Below are 18,153 nucleotides of genomic sequence, written 5' to 3' on the forward strand. Positions count from 1 at the left end.
GTATTTAGACACTGTACACTAGTATTTTAATTTTTCAGTATGAAAGAGTGAATATATTTCATGATTTGCTGTACATGTATGATTTTGCAATCTGTTTGCAATCTAAATTTATAATTAGATTATCTAGTATTTTCAGGAAATATTAATAGTCATTAAAATGTCTTAGATTAAATTTGACCTAATGTTTATCTTCATTGTCGTTTGTTTAAGGCCCTATTGAATTTGAAGAATGTAACACATCCAGTGCAGTTGAAGGTGAGTTCTTGTAGCATATTTATTTACATAAGAATGCTGTGGATAAGGATCTGAAACTGTGGAGTGAAGGGTATTCGATGGGTGAATCTATATAACTTTAAAGTACTCCAGTAGACTAAAAAGCAGTTTCTCTTTTGAGAAACAAACTTCAGTGAAAATAAGACCTATGATAGTTTATAAGCCTAATGCACAAAGGTCAAAGAATTTTAATGTTTCTTATAAATATACTTTGGCTAAGACCCTGTCTTTGCAGAGGTTTGGATTTAGTTCTCTTATGACAGTGTTGTAACATAATTCACAAGTGTCAAAACATGTCTCAGGCTCTTTCCATTGTTACCATGTTAGTTATACCAAGTCTAATGTAGTGTAATGGTCGCAAAGCCTTTCTTTGTTTGCGTAGCTTATTTTGCTTAGGGGATTGTTTTAAGTGGTTAAGAACTGTTTTATTTGCATAAGCTATGTATTTGCTTTTGGGACAGAGGAGTTGACAATATAGCTATAGCAGCTGACAACTTTTAAGTTGCCAAGATTGCAGCAGAGAATTAAAATCTTTTTTGACTGAAGCAGAGAGGATCCATGTTCAGAAACAACTCTCGTACTCCCATTTGTCTTTGGTTTAGGCTGCATAAGGCACAGACTAGCATTTAAAAATAATTTTGGAGCAAATTCTGTCTCTCTTAAAATATAAGATATGGCTGAGTTTACAGCTGCCAGATTTGAGAAGTTTTGAGTTATTTAACCCTGAAAATTTCTAAGAGTGGAGAGATTCCTTATATAATGTATTTCTGTAAAGGGGAATATAATGATTTTTTTTTTTAATGATGTGCTTGAATTGTCAGTTGTTAAATTTTAGAAACCAAATTATTTCCACCATTTTGCTCAAAAGCATGCTGTCAGTAGTATCATACATCAAAACAAAATTGTAGACTAGTTGGATCAGATGCTTGCACTTAGCCATTTTTTTTGGCAGTCTGCTTCAGCAAAAATGGGGGAGAGAAGCAGACATGACAGCAAGTCTGATGGAATATTTAAATGTACTTTAATTTTAGAACATTAAACGGGTATCAAAGCAAACTTTTTTTCTGTACTATAGCTTTAGGTATCCAACAGGGAAGAAATGACAGAGGGGAGGCATGGTTGGCTGCAGCACTGGGAAATCATGAACTCGCCATCAGCTGGAAAGCCAAGAGACCTTCTCTTTTTTTACAGGACCAAGATGCTACTTGTTAGGAGAGACAGAGGCTTGCAGCTACTGGGAACATGCTGGGAAATAACGACAGGGTGTTGAACTCCAGTAGCTGGGAGAGGCAGGGTTCAGTTTCTGATCCAAGTGCATTGGCTATTCAGGATCAGCTGGAGCAATAGCTCCTGTTGAGTTTCTGTGAGCAGAGTTCCTTTTTTTCAAGACTGGCAGTACACCCATTTTCTGTTAAAAAAAGTGACAGTCTGCATACCCAACTTGGAGAGCTGGATGTACAATGAAAATCAATTTTATAAGGACTTATGTTATTAGTGTGTTGAACCATATTTTAATTTAATTTTTTGATTGGTATGTTACTTAACAACAAATTGGAATAATGTTCCCATAGTTTGGCTCCATACTTACCTCCGCTGTTAGATTTTTGCATCACTTGTGGCAGCATTTAAAATGTATTGGCATTGGTGTGCACCCATGTTTGACATTGCTAAATACGTACTTATCTCTTTGATCTTTAAATGAAAAGTGTTTGTTCCATAGGGATAAAACCACGGAAGAGGAAGCCTTTTGGTTTATCTGGAATAATGAAAAAAGAAAAAGATACTGAATCCGTGTAAGTATATTTCCATCTTGAAGCCGCATCTTGTATGAAAACTAGTAAAAGTATGGGGATAAACATTAGCTGGTATTTAACAAAAAAAGGTTTTTTAACAAGTTTAGAGGAATGCTATGAGTACGAAAACGTCACAGCTATTTAAGATTTTGTAACTAAGGATTTTAAGGAGATAACATATACATATTCATAGCAGTCTACTCATGTTTCATTCTTTCCTGTGCATAGGTAAGTAGTTCTCCCTTGTTCTACATTTGAACATTGTAGATAATGTGATTCTCATGTGTACTCCTAATGAAGTAATAGCTCTGTACATGGAAAAAGTACTGGATGCCTGGGTTTGCAGAATTGGAGCTTCAGTATTCTTTTATTAGAAAAACTTTTGTGTACAGTATCGAAAGACAGAAAAATCTTTGAATGTTTTTTTCAGTACATCATGTGCACACTCATTTCTGAACGACCATCATTCTAACTCATGACAGATGTCCCAGCTATACCCTTTGCCATGTTCATTGCATGTGCTCTGTCTCCCAGGAGTTATAATTTTCCAGAAAGTGAGTTTGAATCAAAGTTCTGGGATGGATTGGTTGCAGTCTATGTATTAGTAGTTATGGTCACTATATTTCAATGTATTTTTTAAGTAATTTCTAGATGTGTTTTCTCAATAAAAGTATTTGATTTAACAGAAAACAGCTTACAATTTGAGAAACTTAGCAATATAGGAATATTCTCAGAGGCAATAAATCGCATGTATGCATACATGCTTTTAAAAAATATTTTACCAGCCTTAGTTTTTAATATAATGCTGAAAAATTAATCGCCTAAGATCTGCAGGTGCTAATTATTTGCACATATAAAGTGCCTTATAGCTATTTTTCTTTTGGTGTTTAATTTTAATAGTGATACACTTCTAAACCATGCTTTTTGTTCTTTCTGTCATTACGCTTTTAGGGCTCTGAGGTGGTGGTGCTTTAAGTCATTCCGCTATATTTCTGTTCTTTCTGTGATTTAGTCTTTCCCCCACCCTCTCTTCTGTACTTTTATTAAGCTGGAGTAAATGGTGAGAGAAGTGTTGTATATAGTGTGATTTTGGTCAGCAGTAATCTAAGAATATTATTTTGTTACAAAAAATTCTTTTTTCTGATGAAGGCTTTGTTTAAAATAATTAAATTAAAGTGCTATAAATATTTGATGATATTAGTGTTTTGAACAAGTTTAGTGCCCTTTTAAAAAGTAATCCATTCTCTCTGGAAAGTTATTTACTACACTTTTTGTGATGCAAAACTGTTGCAACAGCAAATAGCAAAAAATAAGTTCTATCATTTGTCTTTTGTGTCTTGCATTTACTTAATTGCAAAGTAGTGATTTTGATAGTATTGTGTACTGTTGTATGATTGAATTCTGTAACTGTCAGCCTTTCTTGTCCAACAAAATAATTATTTTGCCACCACATGGGTTATTACTCAAGCTAACCTCATGTCATGTATATTATAAGCCTCCTTGCAAACCAGGCATCTCCTTCCATCCATTCTTTGGCAGATGATGAAATGCAATCTGGCCCCAGCAAAGATTTAGGGCTCTTAATAGTAGTTTTCTGGAGCCAGTAAAGGCCTGGAAGCTCCAAATTAACTCTTCCCAGGTGTATGACACAATGTATCCTTTCTCGGAGATCACGTTTTTCTTTGATCTGTAAAAGAAAGAAAATTTTCTTAGGCGCTGCAGGCTGAAAACTTGCTTCTACACTATGTGAAACACTTTCTACCTTTGTATGCGTATCCATTGTAGTATCTGAATGCTTTTCTGAAAGTTGCTTTTTCCTAAAGACATTCTATTTAGTGTTGAAAGATAATATCAGGGTCTCTTTCTAGAAAAAAAATGTTTTTCGTGGCACTGTGATGTCATCAGAAAATATAAATCAGCTCAGCTACTCTGAAATGGGAAAAGAATTTGCCTTGCTTTCAACAAGTTGGACTGAAATTTGATTTATATTGTTTTGTTTCTTTCTATATTTACACACAATACAAAAATTAATAGATTCTGAGGTCAGAAAGAAAGAAGTATGACGGCATGATATAGACCTCTTATGTGACACATGCCATAGGCTTTTACAGAGATTCTTGCGTTAATCCATAACTTCTACATGGACTAGAACATCAGAAATAAATAACAGAGGATTCACTATGTGCTTAAGTAAAATATTGTAATAGTTATTTATGACCTCTTTAAAAAATTTTATTGCTAGTCTAAATTCTGTCTTATTTCATCTTCAGCTGATGATCCTGTTACAGGCTGTACATGATATAACACTATCATCAGAAACTTCTCAGCACATAGAGGTCAAGTCCTTTCTTAATCTCTTGTTAAATTAGGCTGTAAGCTTGTTTAGTTTGTGTCGGGCAGGCTTTCCACATCTAGAAAAACTCACATGGTTTGCAGGCTTTTCAGTTTATCAATACAGTTTTTAAAGTGCTGACACTTAAACTGGATGTTGTGTCTAGTAATGGTTTTACACAGGGAAATACCATGCACAGTGTATTCTATTACATGTTGCTATACAGGTTAGTCAAGGATTTCACTTCTTCTTCTAATCACTGCCTTGCATGATTTGGTTGTTTTAGTTTTTATCTACAATCCTTAAATTCCTTTACAGAATCCCCATTTGCTGAAATGCTACCTTATACTAGAAGCATGACCTAGTTCTTTAATCTTAAAAGAAAGAGCATGCATCTAGTGACATAAAAGCACATCTGTCTAAAACCTGATGTCCTCATTTTCCACTCCACCAGCATTTGCAAACTATTGAGTTTTCCTTTGTATCTTGAGAATGGATCCTGGGAGGTGCTGTTGGTGGTCCTCTGAGTGACACTAGATCTGCCATTATATTTTGAGGTCTATTAGCTCGCTAATTTTGAAAATCTTCATTATGGGCTGAATTACTCTCATTGTAGTTTGCCTCACATCTTTTGCATTTCTTAACTTTTATGGACCTCAGGCTGTCTTGTTTGAGTACAGACACTTTTTAAAACCACATGTCAGAAAATCTGTTTGTTATGTCTTTTGAGGGAAGTCAAATACTTTGTCTCTTAGAGCTGTAAAATAGCTTTTAACATAGCTCTTTCTATTGCTATGAATTCAGTTTAGCCAGCAGAGGGAGATAAGGCATAAGTCAATTAGAAACTTGGTCACATATGTTTTCTTTTGTGTGAGGCCTTTCAGAGGAGATGGGATCCTTCATCTCACTGACAATTCCTTAACAGGCTGTACTGAATTTCATATTAATGCTTCCATGTTAGCAAGTTTTTGTACCTGTTTTTAAAGACACTGTAGTTTTTACATTTAAGCCATTTAGCCTGTCAGAGAAGATTATTTAGATTTCAATAATTTTTTTTTCCCCCTCTTTTTTCTTTAAGTGCATGTTTAGCATGTTCAGTTTGATTATATAAAAGCACTGTTGTTCAGTTACACTGGCACTTCGGGTTTCTTTGTCAGGATGCATATTAGAGAGGACTTGTATGCTACTCAAGTATTCCGACATTCTGTAAATGTAATTACTTCTGCTTTTTGCAGACATCAGAGAGAATCAGTGTCATTCTCTTTTTTTTTTTTTTTTTTTAAATACTACTGCTTAAATCGATGTTATAGGGGAAAAATATTACACTTGTGAATAATGTGCTTGCAATCACTGTCTTTCTGCTGCTGACTTTTTTTTTTTTTAAGTGCTTATTAGGAGGGTACTCTATTATTTTTTCCAACATCTTCTAGTGCTTGACTGCAACTTTTGACAAACACGAACTAAGAATGAAATTCCAAAAGAGGGAAGCTCTGAATTCCTCTAAGAATAGTCTTAGTTTCTTTGAGAACTGGTTATCATCCAAAATGTTTTGCGATTGCATGTGGACTATTTCATTAGGATTGGTGACTTACACATATTGTGCACATCAACCACAGAGACCTGACTGTTAAAGTATGTTCATCCAGAATACAGCGTGGTACTCCTGGCTTCCCTTGATTTTTTTTTTTTTTTTTTTATTTGTTCACTATGATGTGAGTTTGCTTTTTCAGCATTTCTTCTGAGTGTTTCTTTTTTGGTGCTTTCAGCATAATCTTTCAGCTTTTATTTAAATCTCATTCAGTTGAATGTGGATTATTTACAGTGAAATTTTAACAGAGTCAGAGAGGCAAGAGGGTCAAATGCAATGTTTCAAATTAATTGAAAATATTAAAGGAAGTACCAGAACTGTATGAATAAAATAATTTGTGCCTTTTATAATTGTATATTTTCTGTATTTTTTTTAATAGGGAGTGTCCAGATGCAGACTCAGTTGTAAGTAGACTTATTTCCAAAACAAATGCATATGCTAATATTGTCAAGCACTACAACCTGATGAAACTTAACTTATATACAGTCCCTGCAATGCATTATTTATCTGATAGCGCATTTAATATTTTGATAACACAGTTGAAGTGTTAATTTTGCTCAGTACATAGTCTTTAACAGTATTTGCAAATATGTGTCAGTAATGCATTTCTATTTCCTAACAATTTTAGGTTTTTAACAAGGTGTTTTTACTGCAAGCATGTGCTCCTTTGTTTTTCAATTTAATAGTTTAAAATGCTCGGCTAGTAGATTCTAAGTAAGAAAAAACTTCAGTTTATTGTGAACCAAACTATGCATCATCATATTCCTCTGCTTACTACTGTTTCCTTTGAGAAATCCTTCTAATATCAATGGGATTCTGCTTTATCACTGGCAATAGGGTGTAGGAATATACTTTTTAAAATACGACTTTAAATGCAGTATCTCTAGATGCACTTTATTAATGGCCCGTTTTTCATTGCTGTCAGTTTCATCTGTGATACATCTTACGATTTTATTTATTAAATTCAAATAAGTGACAGTTGCAAATTAAATTGGTATGTTAATGCTTTTTTATTTCCTTAATTGAGCCTTTTCTTTTTATTTAAACATGTATGCTGTCTCGAATTATATGTAACAGAGATTGCAGCTCCCTATAGCTATAGTAGCAAATAATTTACAGAATAATTTAAGTGATTTTCTGTAGGCTCATTTGGGTTTCAGTTCATTTATTTATATGCCAATTATAGTAAACAATTTAAGTTTTCAAGTTCACCTGTTTTGTGGATCTTCTTCTTTGCATTTAATATCTGGGAGTTTTAGTACTTAATATTAAAACTTATTTTGAGAAACTTGGTTTGAAAAATCTAGTAGAACCATTCTTCTAAATAAGGAAGAGCAAGTTTTGCCACATAATAGAACTATATGTGTAAGAACAGCCTTGTAAGCATAATCAAGACAGTTATTTTATCCTGTGCAAAGTCATCTTGATTTAGAGCAAATTTATTTTCTTAGGTACATTTAAAGTCATTTTAGAATTATCCCTATAATTATCAGGGTTTTCATGGAAATAATATCTTTTGACAGTTCAGGTTGCGTCACTGGAGTGAACCACAACTGGGTTTGACTTGCAATGTTTATTTTCTTCTTTGCTTATTTTGGTCTCTACATTTTTTAAAAATAATCAGTTCAAAAAATTCAACTGTAAATGTGTCTGACATTTTTTCTGGCTACATGAGGCACACCATATGATCATCTAAGTTAATTGTTCTGTCTAGATGTAATTTATATTTGGTTAAAAAAAAAAAAGGCCTAACTTTCATAGTGTCCAACAACAAAACTGATACTTCCGTTGCATTCTCTTTTTTTTTTTTTTTTTTTTATGCCCATCATTTTATGACTGCATTTGGAATTTAAAATTTGGTCTATCATTTCTTCTTGCTTTTTACAAGCAACAGTATTATTCTGAATAGTAGAATGCTTTAATAGCAGAAGCCATTACCATCATTCACATGAAAAATGATGCAGCATACTGTAGGTGAGTTTCATTTCACCCCTTACAAACAAGCACCCCAGAGTGCTTTTACGTTTTAAGGATGGTGTCTTTTTCTGGAAGGTCCCATTTCAAATGTTTTTCATTTTTCTTGTCTTTTACCTTTAAGATTTCCTTTCTGTTTAATTTTTCAAACTTCATCTAAATACTTATAGCCATCTATATTGTTATCTCTGAGGATTTGATTTGTATGGATCTTTGCAATAAATTACACATTTCAAGAAACTGAACTTGGGAAGGTATTATCGCAAAAAAATAAAAATTGAAAGCAATTATAATTTGTGTTTGATTGCTAGAAAATACTGAAGACCAGCGCTCAGAAAATTCAACTTATTTAAAGTGTCCCAATTATGATTTTGGCCAGCTTTGGTCACTCACAGAAAATTTCTGTCTGGCTTTTATATTATTAAAATTATCTTTTTTTTAAAAAATGTGGGGTTTGTTTATTTGTCAAAAATTTTAATTATGTGAAGGGATTGGAAGAGATAGCCACTCTACAGTTATTTATAACCATAAGCAGTGAGGTAGATAACTTGAAATTTTAGAAGTTAAGGATCCAGTAAGAACTGACTTCAATACTTTTATCCACCAGTTGTATGTGGTGTTATGGATCTTGGAACACACAGCATATAGTCAATACCATTAGGGCCTTCTCACTAGTCCAAAACGTATAATGCAGTGTGTTCGAACTTGTATTCTGTTTCCAGAAAACAAAAGAGTGGGATGGTCCTAAAAAATGTCTTTTGTACCAAAATGGAAGTTATCAAATTTATCTGTGGCAAGCCATCCATTTATGCGCATCCTGTTGTAGCTGCCAGGTTATATATATCGGAAAATGTGATGCATTTGAATAAATTGTTAATTCCTATCAATAATTTTTTGCAACTGCTGTTAAGAGGTTTTTATGTGCTCATGAGTAGGAAGGCAGCTGTGAACTGAGAACGGGTATTTATTAAAAAGGTTAGCCACTTCAATAAGCAGTCTCTGTTTAAATATAGATGACAGTATGTCATGAGATTTAAAATTCCTGTGGTGTTATGTCAATCTACATGTGTAACTTCCATTAAGCTAAGCCTTGATAATTAAGAAAAGTAGAAAGTTAACTATGTGTACACTAGAAAGAGATACCAACTGAAGTCTGGCCCTGTATTTGTTTATTACCTAGAAAATTTTTCTAAAGGCAGAACTAATTGTCTCATTTCCCATGGGTTTACCATGTCTCTAGCGATGGTCTATAGGAAGATAGGAGCTCTAGTAGAAACTTTTCTTTTGGGGAAGCATTTACAAGGTTCCACTTGAGTCCAGTAAGATCTGAATTTGAACTGCAACCCTTCCCTAGGTTGGAATACTTGCAGATCTCCTTCTTCTACTTGACTGCCTATTTTCATGAAGTCTGTAGTAATGTAATTATCTTTGAGTCCTCTGTTCTGTCTGTCAAATCCATTTGAAAATTGTCCAGTAAGTTCAAAAGTAATTAAGAAGGGAGCCACAGATGCACAGAACATAATGCTACAACTTTTTTTCATATGAAACTGGAATGTAAACAAGTATATTGATGCATCCAAAACTTTTCATTAACCTCTTTACATGTGAGTATAGCATAATTACGGTTGTATGGAATTATATACCATTTTTATTGCTGGGGACTGATTGAATTTGGAACCATCAAACTCTAATTAGTGGAACACAAGTGTAATCTTTTATTTAGTGAAATTCAAATGTTTTTCTTTATTTGCATTTTGCAATGTTTAGCTGTGGCATATTTTGAATAACTGCTATTGATACAGGGTACAAGGCTTTGTAGTCACAGCACAAGACAGGGGCACTTTGAATACCTGTTTGTCTCTCTGCATCTCTGGCAATGGAAGAAACTGACTGGCTACTCTATTCTTGCATATCTTTTGGGTTACTAGGCACCCTAAGGAGAGGAGGCCAATAATATGTAGTACCTCTGTCTTAACCTAAGGATATACCTGACTCAAATTTACATCTCAAATATGTCAAAAGTGGAGAGGGTCTTTTTTCTCTTGTTCCGGCCTATGAGCTTCAACTGCTTACTTTGAGTTCACTTAGGCCCTCATCAGGATTACAGGAAGTCAGTCCAGTTCAGTAAAATGGTAGAAAGTTCATCTGGCAGAAGGAGAAACAGTGAGGTGTTCGGCTGTACTGTATCTTGAAGCATGCCCTGAGGAAAACTCGATAAGGAGCTCTCATAACCACTGTAGATATCACAGAAGAGAAAATAGACAGAAATCAAGCTGAAGAGTAGTGAAGGTTCTTTGCTTCTTGACCGGTGACCAACTTGTAAACAGTGCTAACATTGCTGAGGAAGGGCCAAATGAAGTAGCTGGACTGCAATATGCTCCACGTGTTCCTCTCTTGTCCTTTATATGTAGCCCAGAGGAACTAATGACATGGTAATGGTGTGGATTCTTCCATTGCTTTTGGATGATGGATGGAACAGAGCAAGGAAACTGAGACAAAATATTCGGCAAAACCCAAAAAATAAGTTTTGGCAATAGAATGCTTAGTCCTCATGCTTTTTGTTTAGGCAGTTTTACTTTGCTATTTATTATGTCCTTATGTTTTGTTTCTTTAAAAAACTATTCACCCCAGAAAGTTCATAGAACATACTAATGCAAAGACAGAGTTATAAACCCTAAATTTTTAATGTATATTTAAAACTATATAACACCTTAATTAGTAATGTGTGTATTACATCTGCAAACACAGGGAAAACTGTATGGGTTTTATACCTATATGTTTAATTGCTTAACAGAACCTCTGAGAATGTGAAACCTTCCAAAGAAGTCGACCTTTCCAGTTACTTCCGCAAAGTTCAATTCACATCCGTATTGAGCTATATACACACAAATAATGTGTTTGGGTAGGGAGCTACACCACCCCTTCATCCCCATCATATTAATAACTACTTCTTACAGAAACCCAAAGTTTGCAAAGATCATCTTCTTCTGTGTTAAAGTTCAAAAATGAGAAATGTATATGTGAAGGTCGTGGTTTTTTCCTCTGATCAGCATGGTAGGCAAATCAGGTCTTGTCTGTGTTGTGTGCCTGATACTTAAAAGACGCACTGTTATCCAAGACATAACATATAGTTCTGTAACTGTAGGAGTATGGAGAAGGGAGTAAGAATTAGTCATGTAAATGCCTTCATTAACATAACATTCGTGAATATGTATCTCTCAAAATGCTGTGTCCTCTACCACTGTTACAAAATGTGGATTAGTGAATAAAATTCTGATGTTTCAGAAAGCAGAACTGTTCACCTGTTCAGCTGTTCGAAATATTGAAAACAATATTTTGAAATTACTTCTTAACTTGTAAGTTACATTTTGAGGTACCATTTTGCTTGTATGTGACACAGGTCGTCTTTGTTAATACAAAGGTACATTATGTATCTATCAATCTGAATCATTGACAAAACTGGAAATACAAAGCAGATGATTTCTGACTCTGTATATGCTGTGTAGAATCAGATGTTTTAAATTACTTTTATTTAAATATTAGAAATGGGAAAAAAAAAAAAGTACAAATTAAGTTTTCTGCACAGTGTTAGAAAAAAATGGTAATGTAGGCCTGCTGAAAAAGAAGCAAGGAGTTTTTCAGTTCCTGTGTTCAGAACTTAAGCTGCAAAGCATCCATCTCTGTTATGTATGTATCAACTTCGACTTTTAGTCTGAAGTTATGAATACAGGCTACATGGTGAAGTGCCTTTGCTGAGGAATAGGTGATTTAATTGTCTTTGCAAGATCAGAAATAATTAACATGAAAATATTAAGAATGAAATTTAATACTTTAAGAAGTTTAAGATTTTAGTACTTTCTAAGGATTTACTTTATCCTAGAGGTTATTCAGTAAAATAAAAATAATGCAATGAAAATAACTTCTGCAGACTAAGTTCTTTCACAACTTTATATCAAAATAGTCAGATTTGCCAGCTATGTTTTGCATGCTGTGTGTACCCAGTAATAGTGTCCTTTACATATATGGCCCAGCTGGAAGAAAAACTAAATGTTGTATGAAGATTGTTGTAAAGAATGTTGTAAAGATTTTTGTTGGTTTTCAATTCATCTTAACCATGAATGATCCTGATCTATTGAAAATTGCCTAGTATGACAACTAAAATAATTTCAGAATTCAGAAGTTGTAGTATTGTAGGAAAATGTACCTACCCTCTAGCTGTATGTTTTTGTTCTGTTTACTTTGATGTCAAGTTTCATTAGTGTTTTTTGGTATATAAACAAGGTCAGCCTGAGGTCAAGCGTAGCTAAGAACCCTGATTTGAGCAAGTAGAGCTAAGGTACTGGACCGTGTGATCCTACTCTTATTACTTTTTTTTTTTTGGTTCAGTTCTTTTTTTTTAAATCAAATAGCAGTGAAGTCCAGATCTTACAAGTATTTCAAGAAATTGCATCTATATGTTCCATATTTTAAGGCTTGAGCTTAAAGATTATTTTTTGGCCTTAGTTTGATCTGCTATTTAATTGGGTACAGTATTACATCCCCTGTACAGGATTGTATTTCTTATTCTTTTTAGCAGAAAGTTTGATCTATGTTTAAATTTATTCCATTTAAATCAGAAGTGCTAGATTTAGAGAGCTATACAGAGGTGAATCCTTCTTAGTAAAATATCAGACGTCCCATTTGTGATACCTGTAAAAGGAATAGAGGGACAACTACATTTTTATGTTTATCTTCCTCTGTAATTCAAAAGCTATTCAAGGTGAATATCTCTTTAAATTTGGCTTCAAATTTTAGGTGAAGTCAAGTGGTTCCTTGCTAGTCCACTTGAAGTCTCCAGTGTAAGTCATTTTGTTGTATCTCATGCCTTATAGCAGCAAGGTGTATTTTGGCCACACTGTATGTATCTCTATTAGTCAAACTGCCTCCCAGTACCTACTTTCTAGTAGAATAAACTGATTGTTACACTAGAATAAATCACTTTTTTATATGAATCTTGTCATTTTCATAAGAAATTTGTAACTGGTGAAATCACTACATTTTGAAGGCACTTGGATTGTGGGTTTTTGTAATAAAGTTACTGAGGCATCTGAGCAGTTCACATAGACTAACTATGCATACAAAGTCATGAGTGGGCTTTTCTGTTCTGAATGGGGAAAGTATCTGTGTATCCAAGTTTATCCCTTTATATATAGTATACACGAGTGTGGGGTTTTTGCATATTTTTAAAATTTAGATTATTATATTAGAGACTTGCTTCTTTCTGCCTCAAAGCTTTTTTATGAAACTAAGTGCTTAGCTAAACATTCTAAATGATTTTAACATAATTCTTTTCAATTCATATTTAATTGCATGCAAGAACTAAAAAATTGAACTAGTCTGAATTTTCCAGATACTTATTAGTTTTGAAAATCCAGGATGGTGCTGGAGATGTGTAAAGGAAAACTTTGGAACCTGATTTTGAGCACTTGTATTTCACCCGTGACTTTTAATTAATGTGGATATTCTGTGCTAATGCAACAGTGCAGTGCAGGCTTTCTGCCTTTTCAAGGGGGGAGAGGAAGTTGTAACCTGTGTAACCTAGAATGCTTTTACTCACATATTAAAGTACTGACTAGTACTTAGGAAGAAAGGTTTTGCTCCTGCACTATCAGAGCCTCCAGTGACTTAGCTGAGGGAATTAGAAATACAAATTGGGAAAATATTTGGGGCGAAAAGAATTGTAGGCTTATTTAACCCTCAATAGTAAAGCTAAAATGCATCTGTTGGTTTCTGACCTTTTTGATAAGGTACCAGTAAAGCAGATGCAAACTTGCCAGTTTTCATAGGAAATTTGGAGGTTGTTTTGTTGTATTCTGTTCCTGAGGTATTTTGTCATGCTACTTCTGAACTACGGATCATAACATGAGATAACTGTAGTAATTAATGGTGAATAACAATGACTTTCATGAGCTGTCATAATCAATATCATAATATTTGTTGTTGTTTTTAGAACATTCCTGATGTAGATGATGAAGGATACAGCATTAAACCAGAAGCAACACAGGATATCCTTTTCACTATTATTGTGCCAAGTTATTGGATGTTACTACAGTTCTGTGGAGAGAGGAAGTACTGATTAAAGTGTTAAGTAATGGAAGATTAATGACATTCATGCTTATGTTGCAACCTTGTATTCTTATGTTCATAGCTTCTGCAAAATGTACAAAATTTTGTCTTATCTCAGATTCCGTGTGTGTGCAAATGTTAACCATTAGATCAGATGTCTTGGGAACTTTAAGAGGATGGTTTTTGTCTGATAGTAAAAAACCAAAATAAAACAAAAAAAGCCTGAACAAAAGCTCTAAGGTGACCGTGCAGATCTTTCTCCTTGAAAAGTTCTCAGAGAGTTTGTAATGTAAAGTTTGCAAACTTTTTTTAAGCATACAGAGTCGTTATCTATTCTATACCTGCACCCTCCCACATTTTTATAACACCATTAAAAAGACCGGGAGCTGCAGCAGTCTAGAAATAGAATTTCTGTTACTTAATGAAGTCATTACACCATATGCTGTTTCTAATTGGTGTTTCTAGCTTTTATTGTCTTTTTAATAATAGCTTTGAATATATTTTTGTCATGAGTCTTTTTTTATGGAGGCTTGTGATTTTTCTCTGCTCTTCCTTTGAAGAAAAAAATTCTTGTCCTCTTTTTTTTCCTCCCATCAGAAACAGAGGGAAGCTGTACTTAAGAGCTGGGAATAATCACTGTAGATCTAAGCAAGCCTAATATATTAGCAAGATAGCTCATTTTTGGAAATGTATTCACTGAATTCTCTGGGTACTGCAGATAAAAGGTGAACTTACATTTTGCAATTACCTTAAATGATGAAAACATTTAAGCAGTTCACAGCACCTTAAAGTGGGCCAGTCCATAGCTTCCCTGTTTTCATCAGCTTTGCTGAATATGCCTCGATTGCCCTCAGTGAAGATTCCGGTACCGATAAAAGCAGTTTGTGTTATCTCCTATTTACAAAATTGATAGAAAAGTGAAAGACTTTTTTATCCAGTTATGAGAGGGGCATTATTTCATGCTTTGCATATATTTATGAAAGGGAGAGGGGAGTGAACAACATTCATGCTTTGCAAGTGATTCATCTGGACATCCTTTTCTACATTATCTTTTTTGTTGTGAAACAACAGAAAAGTCCATACAGTCAATGAAAAACCTCAATGATTTGCAATCCCTGTCAGCCAGGTGCTACTTCAGCTTCTGAAAATCTGACCAGATTCAGGAAGTCAACAGTTCCCTTCCTCTTTTCCTCCCTTAGCCTCCAAGACTGGATAATTATTCTGTTGATGGGAACTCTTGAGATGATTTGATGGAGGACATTATTTTACCATATTGGCAGTCTGTCTTAGTAAGTCCAGTCTTAAGTGTTCGAAAAGCACTTTACAAGAGCTGCCTGATTTGTAGGAAATTAATCTTGAAACTCAGTGATAACTTTCAAGACAGGAGATCTTTTGATGAAATGAAAAATGACTTGTCTTTGAAACTTTCTTTTCTATACGTGATCCATTCTGGGGGACAGATAGGCTGTAAGATGAAGACATTTGACTTTTTCCTCACTATGGCTCAGGGATTCTTTCAGTTGAAATGGATTTGGAATGTCTTTAGGGTTGAGGTTTTAATATTTGTCAGGGAATAGTTTGAAGAGATTTAATTCAAATGGGTGGCATATTTCCAAGTGAAAATAACAGAAGCAAGGTATAGAATACGTAGGCTCCCCCTAGGTGGTATGAAACTTTTATGTTTAAGTAGAGGAAAATTTTCAAATTTTTTCTTGTCAAAACAAATGTATCTTTTAAGATTTAGCATAGGCCTTTCGGAGCTTTTGTTCAGTGCAGCTGTTGTGCCAGAGGAGAACGCAGAGCTAAATTCATCTGTATATTTTACTTATTTTGAGGGCCGAGTTGTCGTTGTGATACCTTTTTTGCCAAGGATGACAGTACTTTAAGTGGCTGACGTTGTTCAGTTTACTGTGCAGCCTTCTGTGTAATTGGCATCCTTTCTTGCAAAATTTTCAGTGCCACTCTGCAAAAGGGGCAAGTTATGATGGCTGCCACTGCTGCTGCTTCCTCTACTGTTAATGCTTGGTACAGATACCATGGGCATTTCGCTAAAGGGCATTAAAAAGGCTAGGGCTTTCCTTCACTTGGTTTGAAAGGATTTCTACATTTTTCTTACATATGTTAGAATCCCTGGTTGAGTCTTACAAATGGTAAATTTAACATGCAGAAGTGTTACTACTGTAGAATCTTTAATTTATCCTGATGCCTTCAAATATGCAGTTGCTCAGTTATATGACATAGTGCCTTTTGGAACAGAATACCTTTATGAGGATGAATGGAATATAAAACCTAAGTTTTAAATCCGAGTTGTGAACTTTGGACAGTGGATATATTTGAAGTGTCTATATAAGTGCACAAAGAGGTTAGGTAGCATTTTTTATCTGTGTCGTTCACTTAATATGAGCATTTTGTAGAGTGTAATTATGAAATTGATTAAGCGGATGAATTTGAAGTATTTCCACCTTAACTGAGAAAAACATACCAAAGAGAACCATTTCTACTCATCCAGTGATTCTGACTCTGAAGATGATGAACCCAGGAGGTTCCATGTAGAAATAAAACCTGTCCAGCCAAATAATAGCTCTCAATATACCATGCCTTCCTTGGATGAATTAAAAGTATCTATAGGGAACATCACTCTTTCTCCAGCAATATCTGTAAGTTACTTTATTCCTTGTATTTTTACTGCGTAGAAGAGAAAAGTGGTAAAGAATATTTAGCGTAAACATATTTTACTGTTCAGAATTTATTCTCGGTTCAAGTTCAATGATTCTTTTTTTCTTTCTTTTTTCCTTTTTCTTTTTTTCTTCTTTTTTTTCTTAGGTCATCTTTGGTACGCTTTATTGCAGTGTAACATTAAGTAATTCTCCCTTCTCAGATTTTAATTTTCCTTCGAGTCTTGGGAGTGCTCAGTCCTTGTCTTTCTGCTGTTGCCACCACAAGACCTTTGAATACATTGTGGAGTTAGCTGAGAGTGGCTTTTAACGTAGTTTACTAATTAGTATTTGATAATATACAAACCTTTAAAACATCATATAATGTGGGTACATATAACATTTACATTGCAGCTTTATTGATGTATTCTGCCAATCCACAGAATGATCCTTTATGCCATGAGAGGATATTACAAATAAGTAGTATTAAAGTATGCTAGTACAATACTTGGATCAGAATAAGAACAGCTCTGATTTTAAGGAAAATATTGTGCATAACATATTAAAATAATAATGACTATTTTTCTCTTTTTTTCTGCCACATTTTGGAAGCAGAGACACAGTCCTGTAAGTACAGAATGCCTTTTTATTCACATTTTTAGATTAAAACTAAGTAAGTGTAGTATGTGAGGGGAGTTATTGGGAAAACCTTAGGAATGTTTTTCATATATATCATGTGATAGGTAAGCTGTTTAATTTTACTGCCCCAGTCTGTAAAGGGATTTAGTAATACTGCTCTCTTTGTCAGCTCTAAAGTGTTCGTTCCTGCTTTTTCTTACTGGTGTAGCAGGTGTGCACTGGTTCCTCTGTCCTGGCTCATGTTCTCATCTTCCGCAAGCTCAGAATGTTTTGCCTGGCATTGAAAGCAAAGTATCTCATAGAAAGTTGAGTGGAAGAAGAACCCTGGGACTATTAAGCATTTGATTTGACAGTTGGTAGAAGAATTTATCCCTTTTTTTTTTTCCCTGTTTCAGGCACAAATGAATCGAAATTCATCCAGTAAGTGTGAATCTTTTAGTCTATTTATGTTAGTTTTTTAACATAGCGTGAAAATAGACTTTTTTTTTAATTGTTGAAGAAATAAACTTCTTAAGTATCTGTATTTTAAATAGAAAAAAATAGTTCTTTTGTCAGTTCTAGATACCTCTTCCTTTTCTATATACTTGGCTGTTCCCTATTGTGGGAAACAGATGAGGCTGTCTGTGACAGTGATGAGGAACACATCCAAGAGCCAAAGGAGGGACTGCATGGAAAAGACTCCTGTGCAAGTTCTTAAAACCCTTCCACCTGTTCAAGTTTAGTATGATCCACAAACCAGCAAAGTGCACACTGTTTTATAGTCAAACACGTAAAACGTGACCATGGAGATAGAGA

General features: G+C 34.3%; 1 protein-coding gene across 6 annotated transcripts in view; it reads left to right on the top strand.

Annotated features, from left to right (window-relative positions):
• The window catches only part of FCHO2 (FCH and mu domain containing endocytic adaptor 2), a 101,673-nt gene that overhangs the window by 51,682 nt on the left and 31,838 nt on the right, over positions 1-18,153 (top strand). For all 6 annotated transcript variants that reach the window (XM_087742740.1, XM_087742739.1, XM_087742743.1 and 3 more), the window contains 7 exons: positions 211-255; positions 1,994-2,066; positions 6,366-6,390; positions 13,950-14,004; positions 16,544-16,722; positions 17,332-17,346; positions 17,754-17,778. In XM_087742740.1, coding sequence (XP_087598866.1) covers positions 211-255; positions 1,994-2,066; positions 6,366-6,390; positions 13,950-14,004; positions 16,544-16,722; positions 17,332-17,346; positions 17,754-17,778 — 417 coding nt within the window. The remainder of the gene's footprint in view (positions 1-210; positions 256-1,993; positions 2,067-6,365; positions 6,391-13,949; positions 14,005-16,543; positions 16,723-17,331; positions 17,347-17,753; positions 17,779-18,153) is intronic.

Source organism: Nipponia nippon, unplaced genomic scaffold (genome assembly GCF_047370975.1).
Source record: "Nipponia nippon isolate SJK-2023a ecotype South Korea unplaced genomic scaffold, ASM4737097v1 scaffold_8, whole genome shotgun sequence".
Classification (NCBI taxonomy): Eukaryota; Metazoa; Chordata; class Aves; order Pelecaniformes; family Threskiornithidae; genus Nipponia; species Nipponia nippon.